At 38.3% G+C, this 26,965-nt stretch overlaps 1 protein-coding gene across 6 annotated transcripts in view; it reads right to left on the bottom strand.

Moving 5' to 3' along the window:
- The window catches only part of CARMIL1 (capping protein regulator and myosin 1 linker 1), a 196,000-nt gene that overhangs the window by 89,073 nt on the left and 79,962 nt on the right, over positions 1–26,965 (bottom strand). For all 6 annotated transcript variants that reach the window (XM_074876828.1, XM_074876838.1, XM_074876808.1 and 3 more), the window contains exons 4-12: positions 23,111–23,170; positions 20,807–20,928; positions 18,734–18,831; positions 18,306–18,376; positions 18,099–18,172; positions 12,868–12,943; positions 10,212–10,300; positions 5,417–5,511; positions 1,106–1,192 (exon numbers count right to left, since the gene is read on the bottom strand). In XM_074876828.1, the coding sequence (XP_074732929.1) occupies positions 1,106–1,192; positions 5,417–5,511; positions 10,212–10,300; positions 12,868–12,943; positions 18,099–18,172; positions 18,306–18,376; positions 18,734–18,831; positions 20,807–20,928; positions 23,111–23,170 (772 nt within the window). The remainder of the gene's footprint in view (positions 1–1,105; positions 1,193–5,416; positions 5,512–10,211; positions 10,301–12,867; positions 12,944–18,098; positions 18,173–18,305; positions 18,377–18,733; positions 18,832–20,806; positions 20,929–23,110; positions 23,171–26,965) is intronic.

Here is a 26,965-nt window from a genome sequence, read left to right on the forward strand (position 1 = left end):
ACAAGATGAATGAACATACCACAACTGCATGAATTTCTGTCAAATTCATGAACATCTAATTTCAAAAGTACATGTAAGGTTAGTCAAGATTTTTGATCAATTGCTTGTTACCAAAAATGGAGTTAGCAGTGGAAAAAACAACCCCAGAGTTTAATGAAACCTTTTTAATGAAAACTATGGTTGTATAAATTCAGTTTAGGGTTTACTATTTACTTAAGCATAACATGAGCTACAGACACTCGTAAAAAAACAACAAAAAACCCTTCTCCCCACTCATATTCCCCCAGGTCAACCCTTAAAGCTTAGGAGAACACAGAATCTGCACTTCACAGAGCAATAATTAAAAGGATAAAAGAGTACAGCTCCTATCTGTCATCAACTAATGTCCTTCACAGACCTTAACTCACTCATCTTTTCCAGGTCATCAACATCTGAGAAAAAGCTGCAATAATGTCAGTACATTTTTTCTATTTTTAACACTCATGTTCTATACAGGAGACCCTGGATTTGTACAATCTGTTTAAGAGGTCACTGCATCTATTATTTGTAAAACAGCAACGCAAAAAATCCTGAAAGTGTCTGACTTATGTTTCAGTAGTGTTATTGCTTTTAAAATATGTATTTAAAATATACATACATTTAAAATATACACACTTTTCAATTATGATATCAGATCTGAAATTTTTAAATTATAATACAGAGAGCAAACCACTTTACAGTCATTGCCACAGCACTTGGTTTCACAAAATAATTGCATGCAAAACATTTGGGAAGTTCTCTACACATTTTTGCTTCAGACATCTTTTTGAACCATATATGAAACGTATCATTTATGCTAATTCTAAATTCAATCTTTCTTTACAATACAGGTTTAAGCCCAAAGCTTACAGAAGTGAGTAAGAGTTTTTCAAAGGGCTGAAGGGGACACTGAACCCTGGCCACTGTTCAGCAACTCAGGACTGCAAAAAACCAGTTGTGCTGTTGAGAATACACATGTAAATAATTTATAGAATTAATTACTTTATAATCTGGTAACAAAAGGTATTATTAGGACGGATGTCTGAAACTTTTAGAACAGAAAAAGAGGCATACTTATAAAACTTACCTTTAGGTGACAAGGAGGTTTTAGATAAGTTTAAATGTTTCAGTCCCTTTGGAAGTTTGGCGAACTGGATGCTCAAAGATGACACACCTGTTGAGGAAGCAAAGAGAAAATGGACATTTTCAGGTTAACTGTGTGATCTCAGGTTTTCCCAGCAATCACACCAGGGGCAAACTGCACTGGTGGAACTACAGGAGGAACTGCACTCACTGTGAGGGTGGACCCAAAATGACTCTGTCTTTTTATGATCATAAATCTTTGAAATTACTGTCGTAGTCAAGATCCCAATCTTTGCTAACCACTGAACAGATAGGGAATTTTGTTGTTAACAATCAGTGAGCCACCTTAATTAGCTTAAAAACTATATAATACACACACAGTTTTGAGAAGGAGTCAAAGAGAAGATATTACACATGTCAAATGGTTAGCACTTGGAAAATCTGGAAGCTTTATGGTTCAGCCAAAAAAAACCCAACATAAAAAACCCAACCACAAAATAAAATCCAACAATGGTACTTCATGTGAAACTTCAAACTATTTTTACTTTCTTTTAAAAGGAAGGGCTGTCAAGGCAAAAGAGACACTCACATTAGCTAACACTGCCCTCTTTTTCTGAGGTAAACCCTACGAGCCTGAAACCTCCACCGAGTCATAATGGCCACTTATTTCCCTTACAGTAACCTGTAGGTTACCAGCCAGGACACAGGCTTGGAAACAACCGCTTGCAATCCCAAACAGTAAAAACCCATTGAGACGCTGACACAGACTGGACTACCTCAGCACAAATCCAACACAGAGGAGGAAATTTCCATTAAAGCCCTTTCTCAGTGTATCCAAGTTCCACACTCCATAAATTTAATCCCCCCATTTAAGCAAAAGATTGAATTTTGATTAAGAGGGCACAACCTAAATAACAATGGAACCAATCCATGAAATATTTATTAGAGGAATAAATCAACACAGAAACTCCAGGCTTAACCTGAGGTGTGAAATACAGTCCTCTACAGGAACTCACTCAGAGAGAAAAGGGCAAAGAGAAAGGGGGTAAAGCCTTTTAGCTGATTCAAAATACAATAAATGAAAAAGCTGATACCCTTCTCCTGCAGGCATGAAACAGACCACTAGTATGTCACATACATATGTTTACTCCACTTTTATCATGTTTTACCTCACTGATAATGAAAGAGCAGCTACCCTGCAGATATTGTTGTAGGGGTTTTTTTAATGTTCTCTGTAAAAGCATGTTCTGTATGCTGGTGATAGGTGCAATGTCTGTGCAGCTCAAAACAGCATACCGTATTTTATTTATACTGCCAAAATATTAGACCCATGATGCCTTGACATTGTTTATTGCATAGCACAATGGTAACTGGATGTCTTCATCAACTTCAAGCAAGAATGAATCAAGTCATGTTAATAGGATTTCCTTTCATAGCTCTACTATTTTAAAAAAAATTTTTTTAGCTCCTCTGAAGTAGGAGGCTCAATCTATCTTAAGCTGGCCTCAGAATTTATATTCTGTAGCTGACTGTCCACATTTGTTAAGCTGGTTTAGTCACAACATATACTTTCAAAATCAAGGTAGAGTTATGCTGGGAAGAGAGGAGAAAAAAAGAGTACAATCAGAATCATTAAGGATATCACAAATGTAATTTTTGCTGTGAAGCATTTTGAATAAGACATGCAGCAAATAATTTTACCTCTCCATCTTTGTCTTTAGTTAACCATCTCTACACCACTTATCACTCTAGCCAAGCTTAACAATTTTAACATTCTACCAGCACTGGAGGTTAAGGACCACCCAGTTATAAAATACAGGAAAGAGGTGCAGAAAAGTGCTTCTGGCCCCTGAACACTCTTTAAACCACTATTTTTGCTAGCTTCATAACAAAGATGAGAGCTCTAATGGCAGAAGTAGAGTTAAACCACAGCCAGGCACACAGTTGAATTTGAGTATCTGTAGGCTTCAGTACGTTTGTTTTGCATTACTTTCAACAAAATATGAGATTAAATTTTGATCCTAGTAGAGCCAAAAGCAAAACTCTCATTACTTTAGCATGGCTAGATTTTAAAGCCATGATTTATAATAAACTTTCCAGGTGTTAGTCTCACAAATATTGACAGTACCGTAAAGGGAAGTCAATCACAGATTAAGAGACTAGTCTCAGTGTAAATCACTTCATATAAACACTGCTTTGTATTTGAACTGAAGCCAGGTTCTATGCCTTAAACTAAACACACTTCCCATGTTACTGGAATACAGACAGTTACATTAATGTAATCATATGATGTCTTTAATTATTGGTACTCAATAATATACTATAGCTTAGGGTGTTTCTTTGTTCAAACAAGGCACAACGGTATGTTCTTCCCCATAATTCACACAACTCTGTGTTATTTCCCTTGTAACTGCAAAATAATCTGGTTGAACTTCCAGCTCCTGCAGGTGATTTTTCAAGAGAGATTTTCTGAAATCTGTATGTTTACATGAATATCCATTATGCCAGCTTTTTACTTGTGAAATGTTTGCTGCCCCTTCAGTTTAATAAAGTCAAATCTACCTTGCACTCAGTGAATATCAGATCACAGAACACGTAAATCTTTCTTAAACTGAAAAGCTGCAATATTTGCACATTGCAATTATAGTTAATTTCTTTTTAATTCTGTAATTACAAGGTCAAACCTTAATTGCATATGTGATAAGAGAGACTGAGATAATGAAAAAGCCCTAATAATTTTTCCAAGTTGTAGTTCCTGCATTTCATTTGTATCTTGTATGTGGATACTGCAAAATGGTTTGAATCTACACGTTTGTTGCAAAGAAAGTACCCACACTGATATGCTTTAAAAAAAAAAAAGAAAAAAACAACCACCCCTGCACTGTAGAATATCTACCAATGTTTGGTCATTTGTCTTGCTTTCAAGATAAAAATTAGTTCCTTTTAAAAAAAAAACGTTCATATATCACAATCTAAATACATTTCTTCAAAAACAGAATCAACGACGTAACAGCCTTTTTTCCAGCTTACAACAGAAATTTTTGTACAACGCAGTCAGGTCTACAGCACACTGTAATAATAATGTTCTTCAGCAAAACACTGGCTTTCACATGATACGGATTCTTAAGGAGGGCAAGCTCTAATCAGCATGCAAGAGGTAATCAGAGAATTAAAGCAATTCATGTGAACAATTTTAAATAAAAAAACACTCTGAATAGGTTAAAAACAAAAATATTTTCATACTTGTTTCTAGTCAAAAGGAAGAGGCGTACAAAAGAGGAAAGGATAAAAACGCTTTCCATCTTTTTTTTCTCACTGAATCAGCAAGAAAGGAGAGACACCTACAAAACTCTGTGTTAACAACATTCTGAGTCAATCAGGTTGTAATCAAAATGAACAGTTTTTCCATATTGAATCATGACAGCAAAGAGACTGGAAAATTTCCCCAAAACAAATCAAATAAAACAAGAAAAGGTTCACTGTATAAAATTCTTATTTTTCTTCTGTCCCAACAGAAGCACAAAATAGTCTGATCCCAGAACGCTGTGTGCCTGGAATGTATTAAGTGAAGCAAATGGAAATCTCACAGGGGCAGTGGTGAAGGGTCAACTTCAGACTGAAAGAATGTAACCTTATTTTAAAAATAAATGCCTCTTGGGTGAAAAGACAGTAGACAAGGGAGGGGAATGACTTGATATGTACTGAAATCATGCCTAGCAGTGCCTAGTCTGAGAAAAGCTGAGCTGTTCAGCTTGATTTTCTATCTTGTGGAGCCAACAGCGCTTTGCTCCATAAGGATGCTAGTTATGCCAGTATTGCTGAACATCGCCAAGTACTGGCAACACAATGGACTAGCACAAAGCTGAAAAAAGAAATAGTTTCAGTACTGAAAATAAATATGGAATTATGGCTGAAATAAAAACACAAAAGCATCAGGAAAAAATATAATCCAAGCAACAAAGTTTCCTCATGCTTTATCTTTCAACTGATTACATTGCCTTTAAACGTGCACACCACTTTATTTAGTCTCTAGTCCTAAACAGTCACTGTGTTCTATCTTCCTTTAAAAGAAACCTCTATGAAAATGTAATGAAATCTAATGAGATCCATGGTTGGTTTAAGACATTTAAATATTTCTCAACAAGCTAATGGATATGTATAAATCAAAAAAGAATAGCGATTCTCAGTCATTTGTGAACAACAGATACAAAAGCATTACATACAGAACAATAACCTATTATTCAGGCAAAGCTGAATGGAGCAGCAGTAATCCTATTACATTTGTAGAAAGAGAAAAATACAAATGTTACAGTACCTCTATCTTCAAGTGGATTGCTAGCAAGGTTGATCGTATGGAGTCCTGAGTTGGGATTATGGGCTAGGGCACTGGCTAGTTTCTGTGCAAAATCTCTGCAAGAAAAGAAAAGAGAGGGAGAAAGAATCCTGTTATCTCCTCTATCAACAGTACATTCAGAGGCTTAAAAGCATCAAGGGATTACTAGCCAGAAGTGGCCTATCCTACCCCAGAGAAGTAACCGATTCTTCACAGTTCTAAACAATGCTTATCTGGCTAATTTGCTATCTTTCAAAGCAGGTTATTTTATTATGTGTTTATTCTGTGACCTGAGAGACTGAAGGGCACTCAATCAAAGCTCAAATTGCTTTTGATAAAGATCTGAAGATATAAAATAGGAGTTACACAGAATAACTGAAAACTCAAGCACACCTTCCATCTCCTCCATGCCACGCATGAGTGGGATATATACATCAACTGCCTCCTTCGCTCTCAAGCCAACCCCCTCAATTGCAGCAGCTCTTTACCAATAGTCACTCAAACAGATGGGCTTTGCAGCATATCCAGAAGGTCAACAAACAAGGAGTATTTCTGGCCTTGTAAAAGAGCAGGAAGAGCGCTCTCAAAGAACAGTGGCACACTGATGAACTGCTCTTTGCTTGCTTCATTTTACAGTGAGAAGCATCAAAGTACATAACCGGCTGACCACAGTCCTACCAATGTGCCCCAAGAGAAACAATGGTATATCGGTTCTATAATGCTCACAACAGCCAGGCCAGGTAGCACAGAGAGCTTTGAACTAACTTCAACCAACTATGGTAGGTAGCTGTAGTAGCATGACCTACCTCTGTTCCATATCCACTTAAGAGGCAAGGGAATGCTGCCCCATCTGACAGCGTTTTGCTGCAGCTGGACTACCACCGCCCACAGCACTAAATTCAAAGCTATCTTAGGTTTTCCTACACAACCACACTGTCAGACTCTGGTGGAAACATGTTCCTTGCATTAAGTCTGAAGGCTGTTGGCTATTATCAGCTCTAAAACAAATCCTCAAACCTGTCCCCGTACCTACTGGGAAGCTTTCATGTATTAAGGGACTAGCCCTACTGTGTGCTTTTGTTAAACTGAGACTATAATTTCAATGTTCTTACTTCACCTAAGTTAGACACTGAGGTAGAAATCAAAAATATGCCTTGAGTTTCCTTCTTTCTCTGCCTTGAAGTACATTATCTTACCTCCTGTAGGCCAGTAGTGGAGAGCTACCAGCTACATTGCCAGAAGAGTGATAATTAACACTGCCCTCTTTCCTTGGGACAGATCCTGCCTACCGTAAAACTAGTAGACCAGTCTGTGTGCTGAGAACTGCAGTGGAGGTAGCATCCTCTTCCAGTATCTGGAACAGAGTGGAGACTGGACAGCAATAGCTTCAATAGCTTTTGGTTATCTGTTGTTGCAAGGAGTGCAGAGATGTTCCAGGGAAGTTTAGTTTCCCTTTGAAACCCCATGTCCTTAAACAGACTCCCAGGGCTAGAACAGGTTCCAGCACTGCAAACGCATGACAGTGAGCTGCCTTTAGGAAAAGCTTATTCTTTTCCTAAAATACAAGCAGCATGTGAATACAAATACTCAACAAAAAGAAATTCTGGACTTGAATCTCTGCCACATGACAGGCCTCAGGGTATCCTGCTTTGTTACCAGCTGCTGCTGCAGAAGACTACATATCTCCTGTAGGCCCTCAGTTACATTTGCCAACACTCTCTGGATACCCTCCAGCATTTCAAATAGCACTAGATGCCTGTGCTTAGGCAACTGAATCAAGCTCCTTATGTCCATCCAAGAAGAATGAGGTTTTGAGATAAAAAACAAACAAAAAGGAGGAGTTCTTCATGGAGAGTTTCCTCCTCTTCCTTTATCCCTAACAGATTCTTGTCATTAAAGTATTCTGCCTACACCTCCAGGCTTGCTTATGAACTTTGCTCCAGCTTTTGATACCAATACAGGCAGGATTACCAGAACTTTTTGGACAACTGGGGTGTGTGTGAACTACTTAGCAAAGGCACAGTAAATCGACCGCCACCAGAAACCACTGGATTAACTATGTAGGGTGCATGGGGCTCCAAGGCTCATTTTGGAAAAAAATAATACAATTTCCCTACTCCCTGTGCAGCCTCTACCATAAATGGAGGCACCTGGGCTCTGCTCACTAGGCAATACCCCTTCCCCTCCTTTATCCACTTTTTGCTTCAAGTTCTAAAACTTATTACTTTTTATGGCTGCACACTTCACGAACAGAGCATGCAATATAAGTCTGACACTTTCTACAAATCATCAAACTTACTCTGTATGCATTACACAGTCATGCTTGCCTGAACTGTGGACATTTAGGCTTGGAGGTAAAGCCCAAAAAAGACTCAATTCAACTATACATATGACAGAGTAAGGATATTTCACCAAGTGTAAGAACACCACAGGTCTGGAAATTTCAAGACAAACAAAACAATTCCTCAAGATCTGTCTAGACAACATCCCTGTAATGGAGAAAAAGAGAACGTGTGTAGGAGGAACTAACACTATTAGGTCTAAGGACATTCAGAGCCCATCCAGCTGGGGAAGATAGGATGCAACATCACTGTCAAAGGCCCTTCGGGTACCAGCATCAGGCACCTCTGTTGTTACCCCTCTGTCATAGCTGGCCATTCCCTTTGGAACAGGGCTGCAGAGGATGGTGTGGGAGATGATAGGAACATTCTGCCTGCCAGCTTTCAGAGAGCACATAAGCACAACAAATAGATCATTTTCACCAGCTCCTGCAAACAGGCCTTTGGAGACTGAAGAATCCATCTTGCAGTTTCATGGAAATGATTATTCTGGTTATCACATATTGCTCCATTCCTCTAAGACACCTCAGGGATGTAACTCTCTTTTCAAGCTCATTTGTTCAGATCGCCCTGAACTACTCTCCTTTCCCTGAAATCTGGGTATCACTAACCCTAGTTAGCATCCTAACACTTACCAAAACATTAGTGCTTGCTTTATGCATTAAAGCCATCCAAAATAATCTAGACTGCACCCTTTACATCTGTTAAAGAAATGGCAATGGGGATAAAATTTTAAAGAGCATCTAAACTGGTACACTTATCAGACAGGGAGTTTCAGCTGACAAGCTGTTTTCCCCAACATCAAGTCCACACTTCCCTAGTCCTGGGTCCTTATAACTACTACCGCACAGTAGTTTGCTGTCTCATCAGCTGGGAGGGTGACAAGTGTTTATGGCACCATGTCCCAAACTAAATCACAGAAATGAGTGGCTGGAGGTAGAAAAGAATAGAATAGTCCTAAACTGACTCTGCTGCAGAAGGAAATATGCTCTTGCAGCTGCTCAGGTTATTTCTCAAAGCACTGCTCTTGGTAGCTCTTCCTTAACCCTGGTCTGGCAGTCTGTCACAGCTCATTAAAAATGACTGGTCTATAAGCTATGTGAAGTGAAGATACCCAGTAACAACAGGATTTCCTCCTAGCAAGCAGATATGATAACTGGCAAAACTGACAAATGCGTCCTTGACGAAAACAGACAGACAATGCTGACCGGAGCAGATACACACCAAGGCATGTAGATGGAGACAAGAAAATCGAAGTCACAGGTTCGTTATCTGTCAAGTCCCATTAGAACCAAAACCAGTTAATTCAACTGTGATAAGTTAAGGTAGCCAATGTGCAAAGGTAGTCAATATATCTTTTAATATTCATGATTATCACTGGATTTCATGGCATATACCACAAGAAAAACAAGATTAAAATCAGGTGCTTATATCTGAAATGACAGATATTAACAGCAATACACTAGTGAACAGAAAAGTTTGGGTGTAATTCCTAACTCCACCTCAAGTTTCCTGTGTCATTTAAGCAATTTTCTTTTAAAGGTATTTCAATGCAAAAACCATTTTAAAAAGGGGAAAAAGACCCAAAGAGCAGAAGAGGAGACAACATAAAGTACACCAAATATTTTCCCTGTGCTTGTTTCTCTTCTTTATTTTTAACTCAGTTTAGTGTTGTGCTTCTCCCAATTCTCCACTGCTTTTTTTTCATTAACATAAAAACTCATTAGCACTAGACTTTATCTTGTCTCCATGGTCTTGGACGCTACTCTAACATTAAAACAAGCTACAAATACTTGCAACTGATCTAGTTTGTACCTTGAACTTTGCTTCTATTTCCTGTGAAGGGAAAAAAAGCAAATATCTAGTAACTACAACTTACTGTATTTAAAACTTATGCAAGGATTAAATTGTATGGCTTACCTTTATGTACCTTTCTTTTAAGGCTATAGCAAGGCATTAAACTTAATTATCTACTTTCTTGCTTTAAAAAAGTTGCTAATTGTAATCCACAATAAGATAAAACCAGTTCTCTTGTGAACAAAACTATAATCTATCATGTGAGATGGAATAATATGCTTCTTTTAACAAAATCTCAAACACTTTTTAAAATGACAAAAAGGTATTCATACTTCTATCAGCAACCGTATTTGGAGAGGAACAGTGTGAGTTGATTTAGGGCTTATGCCCTTATCCGATCCATTTTGCTCCACTTAACCCAGCTCTCCAGACAGAATGTTAAAAACCATCAGTTTAAATGGATTTCTTGGACATAAGGAACCCCCGAAAAACCTGATGACAAGTTCGTGAATACAGGCTCCTCAGAACAAGGTAGACATTGAGCATGAGGTTTTTTTAATGCTTATTCTGGCTAATACACATCACACATCCTTTTTGCTGGGAGTAAGCAGTAACTAAAACATTTCAAAGGAATTACTTACGTTCTAAGCCCGGCATTCTCTAATACCAGTTCTTCCAATCGATTGGACCTACTCACCACTCGCAGTATCTGCTCACAGACATCAGTGGACTGTCACAGAAAAGACAGAACAGTGTTAAAGAACACAAACATGGAACAGACAGTTACTGAGTTATAAGCTGTACATCGTAAAGGGATCCAGGCCATGATCAGCTATTTGTCATACATAAATAGTAAGTAAGAATACCAGGAACACCCCTGAGAGAGAGTCAGATGGCAACAGAGAACTTCTGGAAAAGAGTCAGGGAAGCAAGAGGCAGACTAAAAGCAAGTAATCTGTGAAGCAGGCCACCTAATCATAGGGGGCAGAATTTTTATAATGATAGTAAAAAACCCAAACCCTGTGATTCAGAAAATATGCTCACTTAATTTTTAAAGAAATTTTGTTCATATGCATACTAATCATTCAGAAGAAAGTGTGCAAAGGAGAATAAAGCCTGACCAGGAATGACAACTAAACACAAAGATGTTATAAGGCAGATAAAAAAAAAAACCAAAAACAAAACTCAAGGGCAAAAGCATTCTAGCTACAGGTCCTCCAAAGACTGCTAAGGACTAGTGCTTAAGGGTCAGTGTATTTCAGTATGAAGCCTCCTAACCTACACAGAATTAAATCCCATCTCACGATCTTACTGTTGTTGGATTCTAGAACTTGCATGAACATTTGCAAGTACCATGAACAAAACATGGTAACAAAAGAGTTTGTTTGTTGTGCTCATTCAAATAGCGAGATAAAACCTTAATGATTCAAAAGCCATACAGTGAACTCTGTACCTCATCACCTTTTATTATAATCTTTTATTTTGGTTCTGGATTTGCCCCTTTTTTTTTTTTCCCCACAGCAAGCACTAACCAACATTCATGTGAAGTCCAAAGTGAAATTTCAGTTATGATCATGAAGTGCTGAAACTATTCTGTTATCTGCCTTTAAAAACAATGTGACATTAATACCTGGGACATGCATGTTTCTAATAATAGTCTGACATTTTCTAGGATTTCTAAAATTTTAAAGGAATTGTATCTCATAAAAAGAAAAAACCTCATTTGCCACACACATAAAATCTTATTAATCCTTTACACAGTAAAGGTGACAATTTCTTCTAAAGATTGTCAACTCAGCCACCTTCACAATTCTATCCTTGCCTTCCATATTTCAATAATTCAGAATATTATCACAATACTTCTACAGCAGTGTGATTGCAGGTGGAAAGTTTCATGCATGTACTATAAAAACACTATGGATACCATCTATCAAACACAATGTCAGAGTGAGACTCATGAAGCACAAAGCATTCAGTGGCCTCCGGATATGTCTGACCTCATACTGACCCTCAGCAGTGTTCCTGTGGCACAGATTTACAATTTATGTTTTCCTGGTGTTTTTAACTGAAAATGGAATCTGTTATGTTTAGATTAAGTTTTTTGGTTGGTTTGTCTGTTTTTAAGGAATTGGTGCATTTTCAAGGTTGACAAACTTTACTTGCTTTCTATAGAAAAGTTGCTAAGAATTCAAAAAAACCTTTCACATAAAAATATCTCAGACAGATAATATGGCCAGTTCTTGTTCTAAGCAAACTACACTGGCCAGTCTTCTAACTAAGCAAACTATATAATTTCATTGAAGCAGAAACTGATTCATTGCATTGTACCTTTTCACAATGGTGATTTTAACAGCAAACTACAACAGGATTAAACATACCCCCAGCTTCATTCCGTGCATAATTTCAAATAAGATGTCCCAGCAAGAAAGAAGAGGTTTTGCCTACTCTTCTGCCAAAAATCACATAAGCTAACTTCTACTGAATTTTCATGGAAAATGATAGTTTAGGAACGCAGTAAGAGCATTTTCAGATCAATGAAACTGCATCAGTTTAAGCAAGATGAGACTCACTGTTCATTTTTAAGGACAAAAGCTTCTGGATGTAAGTGTAAAAGCAGTTTCTCAAACCACTAACTCCACCTGTGACTATGAACTTTCACGTTTAGAAGAAATAATGTACTTTGATATATTTTAAAAAGTCACCTGACTATTGAATTTCTTGGCCCTTTCTTCAGTAGTCCAACTTGTTTAGATTTTCCCCCTTTCAGAAAGAAAACTGATGTGGAAGAATATCAATGTCACATCACTACGTATAACTACACAGGGTTAGCTTCAGACAACTGGGGGAAAAAATCCATCAAGTTGCAGTGAAAATTAAGAGAAAAAACCTGCTTTATATGTGAGAAAAAAACAGAATCATGATATTTACTTTCCACCTCCAAAAAGCAACTGAGATTTCTGGATGCTTTACTTTCCTATTCAGTCACCCAATATTGTTTGAGGGAGCTAGCAACACCTAACAAAGTAGTTTTATGGGCTACTCCTATAGCCCAATAAAGTCTTCAAACTTCATTCACTTGAAATTTTGACAAGACCTGACTCTCAGCAGTGTTTCTGTGGCATGAATTAACTATCCAACAGTTCACATTTTCCTGATATGATTAAGGAGAAAAAAAAATTCAATAGATTGCCCAGTTGCACTTGCCTGTAAGAGTTCACCTTGAAAACTGTAATAGCATCCTCTAAAACACAGCACAGCCTGGTAGGAGCAGGTATACTGTTTCAACTTATTACTTACTAATTTCAGATCCTTGGAGGACAGCTTTGTAAACCACTGATTATACTCCAGAGCAGCAACTATAGGTATTAAGTCTCTAGAAAAAGAAAAACACTTTTACACACATTTCATGTAACTGTTGGCTTTGGTAATTTGAAACAATCTCTTAAGTGTTCTTCCATATCTAATTCCCCATGTTTTTGCAATGCTCATTGCCTACCATCCTTATTACAGAAAGCTCTGCATTCTAAAAAATGAGTATCACCAGCAGCTGTGTGTCTTTCTCATATTTTAATACAAATTTTTGACTGGCCAAATGACATCCATTCTAGCATGAATTTTTAAACCAGGAATTTGTCTGGGCTGCCATTCTTACTTTTAGCATTACTTTTTCTTCAGCCTGTGACATATTTAAGCTTCTTAATCACCTCTAATTATAATTGAGCATGACGCTAAAAAGCTTTTTGGCAGTTTGATGATTTAATATAATTCCATGACTGAATGCTTCTAGAGAACACCTCCTTGTCTCATCTCTATAGTTAAATTCCCTCAGGAGGAAGGAGACCTGTAAAAGGATAATGTGACTTTCAGCACAAACCCTCCTTATTGTAAAAGGGATTTCACAAATGAAATTCTGAATTATTCCCGTTTTCTTCATTCCAAGCCTCTTAATGTGATCTGCTCTCCCTCTGTTAAGTTTCTCCAATAACAGACGGTGATAAATGTCATGTCCGTACCCTACCCCCCAGCAGAATCATCCATCAAGCACTAGCTTATTATTTAGCAGCGCAGTACTTGGATCATTTTGACTCAGCATATTAAATACATATATACACCTACACTTGGACTTTACTTAGAAACCCCTTGTCATTACAGAAGAGCTGTAACATACATTCACTTATCCGAGCAGCAAAATAGCACCATGAGAGCCTTAGTTTCTGCAGGGAGAAATTTAAAAGTATTTGTTTTTATAAGCTAGTCCCACCCCCACACTCCAGCTTTTCATTCAGGACATATGCAGGTAGGCACTGATCTGCACTAAACAAGAAGCACCCTTCTCACATCTTCTTTTCCTTCTTCCTCTCTTCCACTTTTTCTCCATGAACATTTAGATGCTTCAGGGTGGTTGTTAAAGATGTAGGAAAGCCAGGAGACAAGGCAACATCACATGGACAAGCCTTCAGCAGGCTATATTGGGAACTGCAGTTGCTAGATTTGGAAGTACAAGCCTATCACTAAGGTAACGGTAAGAAGGTGTCGCATTTTGCAGCAAAAGACTGTAGCCCACCAACTGCGAAGCTCCTGCAAATAGACCGTTTTCACACTCCTGCAGAGGAACTTGTGTGTGGTGCCCTTCAAGGATTAAGCCTGTTTTCCATCTTGTTCACAGCACACATCAAGTCTTGGGGTGAATTCAATTCCACTGGCACAGCAGAGACTTAACAGCTTCATGAAGTGTATAGATTTATTTCCATCCACCACACTGGTTTTGTTCCTACACACACACATGCACGCACACACTTTATCTCCACAGAAAGCAGTAACTGACTAGTGAAATGTTAAGCAGGGGGAAACCAACCCAGAGGTATTTTTCCCTTAGCCTGGGCAGGCAGGAACCTTGGTATGGAATAGGGAATGTCCACACAGAAGTTTGTTCCTCCTTTGCCTTCCCCTGGCGCAATCGGTAAGAAGGTAATGAATTAGCAGCTTTGACGCTCCTCTTGCCAGTGCCTTTGTCTTGGAAGTAGAACGAACATAAGAGTAATTTTTCAAATGTAATTTTGTTTTATCTACCCAGTGGTAACCAGCCAGCCACAGCTGGTGGTGAATGCTGCAGTACAAACATTGGACAGGCTGATGGCACCACCATCAGACTGGTGAAGCAGAGCTGCTCACGCTGGGGACCACCACCCCCAAAAGAGGCAGAAAGCACCACCAGTAGATGTATTTCAGCCATCAGCAGCAGCACCAGCTCCTCCAAGGGAATGGAGGGACAACGATCAGGGATCACTGGCTGCAAGCGTTTACACTACCAGGGAGCTGGTAAGCCAGCTTGGAGGGTTGGCAACAGCTCAGTAGCTTCTGGGCAGGAGAGTGGCTGCAGACAGAACTTGCCTGAGGGAGGCCATGCCTTTCTCCTTTCTCCTCCCCAGGCCTTGGTGAGGAACAGCTGAAGGACAGGGGGTGCTCAAAGTTAGTGGGAAAACCATCACACTTTCAAGAGGTTAAAGAAACACTGCTGCAGCAGGACGGAATATTTTAAAACAAATCAACCCAGCTGATTTTCAAATTCTCATCTCTAAATAGTTTGTTTGTTCAAACCTTAGACAAGCACAGATACTGGCACATGTCAGGAACACCAACCGCTAACCCCCCCACACACACCCCCTTCCTCCTCCCTGCATGCCTGAAGACTGGAACCTCTGCCCATTCTGCAGTAGTCTTACTGCCTTGAAACTTCGCTTTACCAGATTCTACCACCTGACTTTAAGGAGAAGCTATATAGTTTAGTGGTTTTTTCATTTTGTTCAAATTTTTGAAGGTGATTGACCAACGAGGGTTCTTTAGGAATTTTACCTGTACTCCTTCTTTTGCTTTGAGCTTGCTTAACTTCACTGCCCTTGTTACTCAGTTTTCCTTTTCAAAATTATATACTGCTTTATTAACTTTATTCTATTAAATTCTAGATACGGTACTAACAATTATCTGAATTCTTCCGCAATACACTACGAAAGAACGCTAATGACCATTTCCAAAAGCAGGGCCTTCTCATAACTTTCCCTCATTGAGTTATACTGAGTTGCTTATATTTATTAGTTTGTTTACTAAATGACCATCCAGAATAAAGTAAGATTTACAAAATGTATATCTGTGCCATCTTAAAATGAAAACAGATTCTGTTCTTCTGCAATGCAGAAGATCTCTCCAAGCTTCAACAACATTCAAGCTTCACTAATGCCTTCAAATTTTTTCAGCATCCCTGTCCCCCAGGGTATTTAAGATGGCAAGAAATCTAAACAGTGCAAGGAAAAAACTCTTAACCAATCATGCTTTTCTGGTAATTTTTTGAATGTCCAAACGTGCTAAAACATACACTACACAGATGAAAATCATGCTGAGTTAAATAAGCCCTGTTTACTTTGAGTATTTTTTTGTTGTTGTTGTTAAATAATTATATGGTTCGCAGCACAACATAACTTCAGATAAAGCCTCAGAAGTCGTGTTCCCCCGTGCCAAGCCATGCTATGCACTGTGTCAGACACTCTGGGAACTTAAATTTGTCTATAATTTATGCCACCTCATATTGACCTCTAGCAGAAATGCTTTACTAGGAAAACCATAAACTGTTTATTTTTGCAATGCATAGCCCCTGTATCTAAAGAACTGATGTATCCATCTTACCTTGCTTCAGAGCTACTCCACAATATGAAGTATATAGTTTCAGCAACCTCAAAAATTAGATGTACAGGATATACAACAGTCTCTCAAAACCCAAAACATGATGGCATATTGTTGATTTATAGCATTCTCACTGTGCTAAATATATCACAAAACACTCACATACATTCTTGAGTTGACTGGGATCTCAGATCCTAATTTGTATTTTTAATGAATAACATTAAATTTTTTAGGAAGCCAAAACCTTGTTTTCTTGAAATTTTAGTCCAAAACCTTTTTCTCAGTTCAGTCCTCAACACGTAGATACTCTCATCACAAGATGGATTCCACATCATGTAAATGGCTCCAAAATTGTTTTGAATCTTTGGACTTATACAGTCATGAGACATTTAATAAAGACTTTTACTAACAACACAAATATATTTCCTCACTGATGTCAATTTTGTCAGGTATACTTCAATGAAAAGCCTCTGTGAAGCAACAAACCCATTATTTAGTTTTCCAAAAGCCAATTCATTTGAACCAGCTGAGATATTCTAAATACTTAAAACACTTCTTCTATCTACTCTTTCGTAACACGTAATATTTTTCACGCCCAAGAAACTATTCAAACATTTAATTTCTATTGAAGCCATGTAAGTCACTTTCTCAAGAATGCCCCATGGTCTTCTCCACACTTCCACCCTGCAATATGTTTAAAGCATTCTTAAGTTCTTGTCCCATATTTGCTTGTACTGAATAGTATTCCTTTCCTTATTTTCTCTCAGCAAGCGTTAACCAACCAGTCAGTCTTTGGCTACATCTGTCATGCGCTAGCTGCAGCCCTGTAGTCTTGCTCGTTAGTTCTGAATTAGACAACACAGGTACAGTTTAGTAACTTTGCCATGGGATTCAGTGCAAACTCTGAAAACCCATCACAGAAGCTGAGAAAGTATTTGAGTGGGGCTTTTTGCGAGTTTACAAACTACACAGCTAAAGCTGCAAAGAATCCTGTGGCAAAATACTCTTATTTACCTACCTCCAAGTTCAGCCTTCCTGTTATAACATTTTAACATTGCACCTCTGACAGATTCTTAATTATTTCACTGGGCTTTCCCAAAGAAACAAATGCTTTCTGCTTTCTCTATCTTATTTACAGTTTCTTAAATTTGTCATTTTCCTTGTATAATGATGGATTTTAGTTGACTTCCTCCCATTTCCTCCTACTTAAATATCTTCAGATTCAACTTTCTTAGAATCCAGTTTTCTCAGCCAGCTAAATTCAGTAAACCAACTACAACACTTAGCTAAGTTTCAGCATCTCACAGTAAAATTACCCTCAATTAGTTCCTTTCTGGAAGTACGCATTTTTGATAGCAACTATTGTAAGTGGAGAAACTACTGGCTGGGATTCAGTTGAACAACTTCAACCTTCTACCGATTTGCTGACAAAAATAATTTCATTTACTGTGTACACCATGAGAAAAATATTCTGCATAAGTAAAGACTGCATAATTTGCTTTTTTGCTTTGCCCACCAGATGTAGTTGCATATTTTCTCTGCTGAATTTGAGCTCTTCTATCCGCCATCAGAGAAAAAGTATCTATCTGCTAACTTTTTGGAGCGCTTCCAATAGCAAAATATATTTATCTTCTCAGGCTCCTTAATGAAATGTGCTCTCCATAGGGCTTTCTTGCAAAAACAGCAGCTTTGTGCTGAAAACTAAAAATGGCACAGTTGGTCATTTCAAAGGTCTACATATTCAAGTAACAGCTATGGGATGATCCCACTTTAGCAAGGGCAGGTGAACCCTACTGAGAGGGGGAATAAGGAAAGCTTGCAAAATATTAGCATGATTACTGTGTATTGTTTACCTGTGGTCCAAGTGGCTGAAGTCTTGCAAATTCAACTCTCTGGTATCTTGCGTCAGATAAATCGTATCAACATCCTGTTAAAAATAGATAGATAACCAAATACATCTTTACAGAATTGTTGTTTCTCTCCGAATACTATGATTTACCTGCTCTTCCATCATTTGTACAGTTAGCTGAAAAGAGTTCCAGAACAAGTCATATACTTACCCACTGTACTTCTTCTCTATAGGGAAATCCAAGCCAATCACACACACAGGCATACATCTGTGAAAAGCCTCCTGAAACCAACCCAAGAGAGTATTTAACATAATAGTAAAACAAGCAAACAAACAAACATCTAAAAGGATACTTTAATACTTATACTTAAAGATCCAGTCTTTCAAAACTCACTCTCTTTTTCCCTCAGAAGGCTGTCCATTGTGCTGCTGAAAGAAACTAAGACTATCCTATCTTTGCCTGGCAGGTTGCAAGAAAGCTTAAAATAGTGCCTTCACCTACCAATCAGAAGTCTGCTCCATACTAATTACACCTTAAAACTAATTACACCTTTACAAGCTTCTGTCAGAAATAGAATTAAACTTCCTGATGCTACAATTCCAGACTTTTTATATTTAAGCCTTTAAATTCATTCTCACCACAAGGTCCAAGTTCTGCCACTGTCTGACTGTCCCACAGGGCCTGGAGATTAGCCAGTCTTTCTGAAGGCTCCATAGTTACTTTTTTCAGAATCCTCCTAGATGCAAAAGGGGAAAAAAAAAATATCATTCATTACTTTGAAAGCATTTTTAAATTAATATATCTTTTTTTTATTTCAAGTACAATTTTTAATGAGTGTAAAGGAAGAATTACCATCTTTGATACAACTCACTTCTCTGCCTAAAAGTCACACAGGTGCTGATGCCGCCCAGCAGGAGTAACATTTATTTGTCTCTTCTTTCCTTCTAATGATTAACCCTGTGAGTACTGGAGCAACTGAACCCTTTTCTATGACAGGATTACTCAAGCTAAGGAGACTTGTGGCCCTCGACTAACACAAGGACACCCAAAATTGGGGAGAGACATTACTGGTTACCCTGAAACCACTGCTGTTTAAACAGTGCTTTTATGCAGTAAAAGCACTATGGTGCAAAGAACCACAGAGCATGCTGAGTAGCTAGCTACGTGTGGCCTCTAGGCTGCATTCTAGATACCCAGCTCCAATATTTGTAATTTGGTAGTGTTCTTCCTCCCCTAAACAAAAACACAACCCCTTCCTACCTTTTAAGAAATGGAACTATCTGTTTTACTGCATGACGTGACTGCCTCATAAACTGCAGAGTTCCATAAAACAGAGAGAAAGAATTAATAGAAGATATTAATGGGAAAAAACACTTTCCCCTTTTTCCTTGCTCTGGTCTTATATGATACACGTAACTCCAATGTCTTCATTTTGGAAAGTAATGTCATCTGAGAGGAGAGCAAGAAATTTGATTTCTTTTCCAGGAACCAAGCTCTGCATACATCTATACCAAATTCTCCAGCAATGTTCTCACGAAAGCCCAGAGAAAACATGTATAGGCCTCAAGGCCTTCACAGACACCCAAATACGCACAGCCTTGCTGACCCCTTCACTCTATTAATTTTGCCTGCTCTTCTCAAATCATTACTGAGGTTTTATGCCAAACCTGCTTACAAATAGTCACTTGTATGTCTGCTTTCTAAAGGAAGAGCTTGATCTCCATTAAGGCAGTTAATAATACTGCAACAGACATAAAATGGAAGTAAAAAAAACCCTGCAAGCCAGAGTTTATGAACTTGATTTCCTACTCCACCTACAGGAAAGGTAAATAATAGACATCCACCCAAAATAAAAGATGTAAATTTAGCCTGACTGTTCACATCTAATGTCTGTTGCAAAAGCTCACTTAGAAAGATCAATGTGTCCTGGAAAATTCTTTTGCACAGTCTACTTTCTCTAATATTGCTGAAAACCAGAAGCTGAAGAGAGTAATAGTAGAGCTGCATGATCTGGTAGAGAGTGATGATGAGGCAAGGACAAAGAGAAGAAATAAAATAAAATTAAGAAAAACTACTGAGAATTGCTGCAAGATGATAAAATTAAGAGGCACAGATACAAGAAAAAAACACAAAGGCAAGAACATACAGAAACAGAGCAAAAAAGCTAGAGGAGATTTATGACCCAAGGAGCCAGTTACACCACAGAAAATACAGGCTCAGGGCTCAGTTTTGAAAAACAAGGCTCCCAATCACATCCATCATTTCACAAACACTGCAAGTAAACAACTTTTCCCTCCTCTCTCAACTCAGGTTTTACTTCTAGGGAAAAAAAAAAGAATACAAAAATCCCCACTGAATATCACAGCTGTTTATGGGAAAAGGAGTGAATTACAACAAAAAGCTAGAACCTAAGCTATACACGAGGTTGGAGAGGCAATAAGGTAAAATGAAAATTTAAGACCTGCACCACCCCTTCAAAAAAAAAAAGGCTCTTTTGACCCTACAGATCATGCAGAGCCTACCCATGTTCTGCATTGCCTCCTGGTTCTGTCATATACCTGCATAAAGGCTTAGTGCTTGCCTCAAGGTGTTTCTCTTACCCTCAGAGCATTTCTGAGGTCAGGGTGGGCAGACCTGCAGACAAAAAGGGGTGGCTTGTCACCCTCTCCACACCATCTGTTGCTGCTAGAGGTGCCCTAAAAGACACTTACACTGGTGAGAGTCCAGGGAATATCTTCCTGAGGCAGGTCCCAATGTGCGCCAGCACCTCGTTCACATCCTCCGAGGATGCCATCTTCATGGAGATGCTGCATTTCTCAGTTTCCATAATCAACTGTAAATAAGAGGGCATGAGGGCAGGAACTGGGTATCATATAATTCATGTCCATTTAAAAAGGAAAGCATTTTGAACGCCAGCTGAATGTTTTGCATGCCGGTAGGAATTCTTTAAGATATGACACAACAATGCTCCACATAAAGTTTCTGAAAGTTGTTCTTGAATATACAAGACCCCTGTACTCAAACTGCTTTTCCTAACAGTGCCCTGCTTCCCACGGGAATAAAAGTTTCAAAGGATCTTGACCTCAACTGACACTCTGAAAACCAAGAACTTTTCACAGCATTGTCCTCTTTTGAAACATGTCCCAGAACACCAGGAGAAGCGAGTGCAGCCTGACAGGGAACTATTGAACGAGCAAGGCCTGCTTCCTCCAGCAAAAAGTAGAAGTCTTTAATGGCTGTGATCCTCTGGAAGAGCTCTAATGCTTTGATCCAGGCCGTTTAAAAAAAATGTTACGGTAATATATTGTCTCAGTTCAGATGAAGCAGTAACTCAGCTAACATAACTGTCCTGCTGTCTAGGGGATACGTGCTTCAGCAAGGGGGAAAAATAAAGCCTTTTGCAACCCATCTCTTTCATATACTGAGTGTTCAGAATCAAATCAGATTACTGTATGACTGACACATCAGGTCTGCTGCTGCTTTCGGCTGCATCACAGGAAGCAAGTAATACTTCTGTCTTCTCTAATATGAATACTTGGCACAGCCCAACTCGTAAACTCTTTTAGATGAGGAGCTGTGCATACACAGTGAGAAGCTAACGTTAGGGATAAATAAGAAGTAGACAGACAGTATGAGAGGGGACACTGCATAGTATGCTACAGAAGATTGTTTTTTATTGAAACTGGCTCGCAGTTCATGTCTAGGGTCATCACCAGGATAACCCTCGAAGAGGATATATTATCCCAAAAGCACACCAAGAATCTGCGCATCTTTTCCCACCAGTTCAACTCCTTTCTGATCCTGTTGCTGTCACTCTCTGAAGACAAATGAGTGGGCAAGTTACTACTGTTTTTCTTCATCACCAATATTAACGCAACATTTCCCTATATTACGCTGTCCATTTTGTTCACTTACCATGGCTTTCTGTGAGATGCCTAGCACAACACTACATCCTTCAGGTGTCATGGATATAACACGGTATTGTTGCAATATTCCTGCAAACAACGTTTTCCCCACAAGCAATAATCTAGGATTCTGCCTGCCTTCAGCTATAAACCTTACACATTTAAAACACAAATGACACAAACATCAAAACCTTAAAAAATATTTTAGGAAAATGTTATGCTAAGCGAGGCTAATGAAAATCCCTTGTAAACCCTGCTACAACAGTGATTGTCTATGCCTCCAGGAATAATTAGCATTATCTACCATGGCATTTTAGTATCTTAAAGTCACAAAAACATACACAGAATTTACTAAATGTCTCCCCATTAAAATAATAAACGTGGACTTTTTTTCCTCCTTCAAGGAAAGCTTCAAAAGCCAGGTTAAAAAGATGACATGTTAAACACAATGAGAGCTTTTCAGAGTTCAAATAAAGTGCCAGACACTCCCTATTTTTAAAAAGCTCTTTAAAAGCGAAACGCACATCAAACACATGAAGATTTTGATACAATTGAACCATCAAATCTCAACATGTTCATTTTATGAATGAAAAACATAGTAAAGACATTTTTATTTTCAGCACCTTCTCTTTGACATTCACTTTTTTCAGCACATAACTGTCAAATGCATTTTGTGTTGTATACAGTAATCGCACCAAGAATAGTTGGAAGCAAACCATTTCTGCTTGCAATATAAGCAGTAGCTTTTGGCTTCACCAGGCAGGTATACACCACAGAAGCCACTCAAGCTTGCATGGTGATGATTATATACCAGTCACCATTGTTTTATCATCTCTGAGAAAAATATTAACTTGCAAGACGAGTGGAAACTTGTACCATACTGAACTTGGAAAAAAATGTATTTCTTATTGTCATCACACTTGCACAACTAAAATTGACTCTACATTCTTATCATTATTGTTAAGACTTTAAAAGCATCACAAATGTAAGAATGCAAATGTACAGTGTGCTCACTGGATGGGAACACCTGCACAATAGAGCATTACCCTCCTTGACTGGAACAGATTCAGCAATGAGTAAACAAGTATCTTCTATCTTGTATACACTCACCTGACCTGGCTTATTGGAAGTTACCCCTTGGATTTCCAAGTAGCTGAAAGTTAGTTCTAACTGTAGTTTAAAAAAAAAAAAAAAATGGCACATTAGTGGAAACATCATCTTATTTCAAAGAGGACTTATGTTTTCCAATGAGGTTAAGAACCTTGAGCAAGGTTACTGTTATTTTACATCAATTTCTGTAACTGACACTAAGTATTTGTTAATATCTTATCTGATTGCATTTTACACTAAAAGAACACTTATATTTGCTTGTTACAGGTTATAGGAATACCACATTGGACCTTTTACTGCAAGCATAAGCACATAAGCTTATAATAAAATTTATGACAAATTACTATAAAAAGCATTGTTTATACAATACTGTACTGATGTGTACTCTTGTGACTGAATAATCATTAATACTTACAGCATCACATATTACTTTCATTAGTTACACTGATCATAGATGTGAAAAAATTTATTGCACAGAAGCTGAAGGGACACACACACACACTATTTTTATAAATACATATATAAATAAAAATACCAGGGGGGGTGGGGGGGGGTTGGGGGTGGGTGCAGGGAGGGAGAGAGGGAGAAAGAGAAATGCTCAAGACTGCTTTAGCAGTCTAAAAGTATGAGAGGAAATAATACACTAGCTTTGCCCAAATGGGTTATCGGGACAACAGTCAGGATAGACAGGGAAGAAGGGTGAACATACTGAATCCAAATGGAAGCTTAGAAGAAGGCAGGAAAATCCTCTTCTCCAAGTACAAATCTAGGGCTACTGGAAGTGTGTGCTACGATCTGAATTCACAGCTACATAGACAAACATCTTGACAGCTGAGATACACAGAAAGAAACAAACCTCTCGGCCTGAATCACAGCTACAGGGCAAGACATTAGTATAGTCATTTCATTTTATTTATCATTAAAACCATTGTAACTGAGCAGTCTGTTTGAATTGCACAAAGTTTCCTGTACTTTATCTTATCCTAGGTTCACAGTCAGAGTGCTCCCAGGCTAACTGGCAAACACCATATTATTCTACTTCTATATTTGTGGCAATCTTTTTAAAAGATGACCCTGAACGACTCCTGGGGTGCTCAGAACACAGATGCAGCTCTCACAATTCCCTCTCTGCAAAGGCTGCAACAGCATATTGGGAAGTCAGGAACAGAGGTATCAGTTTTCAATGGTAAGACCCAGCTAAAAGTTTCCCAAAAAGCAGCAAGATAGTAGGGAGAGCTCCTAAATGCCAAGGTCTCACTGGCAAATCTATAAGCAGCCATGAACAGTGTTACAGCAGGATGAAACTGCCTGAAAAATTCCAATTAAAATAGTTATGATTTAGAATGCACTGAAATTTAGGGTGGTTTCATGAAATAGAAGACCTTTTTTAAGCACTTCTTTACATTATCCACTCACAACTGCAGAGATTGAAGATGTTATTACTGTCTATTTGTTCTTTGTTACCTGTTTTCTGAATCCTTTTCCCTTCAGTTGCCCTCATGATTTGACAGCACCAGAAGATGTAAGCACCCCTCAGCCATTTCTATGTAAAGTTCACCTTCCACCGAAGTCCTAATTTAGGGACCAAACCTTACTCTGACATTTTTGAGTCTTCACGTGCTTCATTTCACTTGCTCTGCTGCAGGGGCAGCACCCAGAGCAAACGCGCAGTTTCAGAGCACAGAGGTGCCATCGCGGCTGCTTACGAAGCGAGTGTGCACAGGGAACTACGGCAGGAGGGGCAGAACCAGCCCAACCATCTTCCCAGCGCCCACGCCCACACCTTGCATTTTTCCAAGGGCAAGACATTCACTTCTCTTCAGACCTCTTCAGTGCCTTATTTCTAAGCTAAGACTGGCAATCTTTTGTGATGGCAGGATATGGCCCCGTGCAGTTCATTTCAGGCCAGAAAGAAAAAAAAAATAAATCCCATAGCAGCTCTTGTTGTTGGCTACTGGAATAAGCTAGACTACACATACAGAAGTGAAAGGCTCTTTTTCTCCAGTGCTAGTCAATTAAACAAACATGAGACTATCTAACATTTGTTAAAATAACATTGTTAAAATAACAATGAAATTTTAGGGAATTTTTTCTATGATTGAAATCCTTCCTATTTTATAAATTATTTACCTACCAGATAAAAGGTTCTGCTTTTGCTAATGTACTGTGTATGTGCAAATATATGTATACACACACGCATATATATATATGCACACATGATCAAAAATACTTTTCTACTCCTGAGAAAAGTTTACATAGATCCATACTCAATAATTCAATATGCAAAAATTCTCTTGACTAGAATTAACAAATACCAGGAAATGTGGCAACATCTCTGTAGTTCATCTTTGGTTCATTTTTCTACTTAAAAACATGGATTTGCAGTCCTTGCATTGCAGCAAAAATACAGAACACGTTCTAAACATCACGTACCTCAAACTATGAAATAATCTTTACAACATTTTAAAAAACAATCTCATGTATTACCTAAAATTATTTTTTAAAAAATCTTCTTAAAAGGCTATGCATGCCTCTCCTTCAGGGACCTTTCAGTTACCAAGACAGCTAATTTCAGAGTTTTCAATTTTTTCAATCAAAACTTAATGAAAGCTGGCACTAGAAATATGTTCACAAACCTGAAATACACTCCCACAAGTATTTCATACACTTATCTGTGGGGCTTAATGACACATCCAACATTTACTAATGTTGTAGCTACATTTTAAATAGACTGTACCCAGATTTAGTAGGCTTTAAGTACTTCATTTCCTTTCCTATCAATCCATCTAGATTAGCGGAAATGAAATTATTGGACCCGAGTGTAAAGTTAGGAGGTGGCCATTGTAATATCCTTGCTCTAAGGATAATCGTGTGAGTTGATATTATAGTTAATCAACCTTTATCCCTTTTAACTTTGATCCTTGTTTAGTAGATAAATCTCAACACTATTGTTTAAGAAAAAGTGAAGCTTGAAAACAGATGCAGTAGTAACAGTCACTCAGAACTGGCCGTCTCTCATCATACTCAATTTTGTGAGAGGTCCCTGGCGGAATACAGTGTCTTTGCTGCATGTTCTCAGCTGTCTTGCTAGCAGTTACTGCATGCCAGTTATATGGAAGTTCTTGGGCTCAGAAAGCTTCTGAGCAGCTTTTGAAAACAGTACAGGACTTTAGAAAATTCAGTAAATTTCACTAATCCTGAGAGAAAAGAAATGGATTTTCAATCATCCTAATAATTGTTCAGATATACAAAGTTTAATTCTGACATAAATAACCATGAGCAGAGTTTCTTCTGATCACCTTTCTTCCATTTGTTATCACTAAAGTAACAATTTTGCTAGTACAGCATATGTATTATAGATTCCCATGAAAACAGAAACAAGTTTTTCAATTAAGTAAATCCATTTAATAAAAGGAGTTTTGAGAAGTGTCTGTAACGCTAAACGTATAGCTATGCCTTAGTACACCAAGCCCTAGCCTTCAAGAGCTTTTTGATTAATTACAATGGCTTTGCTATTATATAACAAGATCACCATCACCACCTGTCCATCATACTGCCACTGCACTGATGTCTGAGCTGTTCATCAACTGGCTCTATGTTTCCAAGCAATCAGATGCCCAACCTTGTCTTAAAAAGGCTGCAAACTGCAGTGATCCAAAAGCCAACAGACAACCAAAGATATCTGTGCTGCAGGGACAGGGTGATCAACTGAGGGAAATAAATTTCAGAAGAAATTCAAACTACTCATCCTACCTGTCAGTCAGCAACTTCAAATTATAGGTAAGGGACAGTTATATTTACCAGTGACTATAACTGCAAACCTGGTATCAATTGTTCCATTTATTCATCCTGGTT

This window comes from Strix uralensis, chromosome 1, assembly GCF_047716275.1.
Source record: "Strix uralensis isolate ZFMK-TIS-50842 chromosome 1, bStrUra1, whole genome shotgun sequence".
NCBI lineage: Eukaryota > Metazoa > Chordata > Aves > Strigiformes > Strigidae > Strix > Strix uralensis.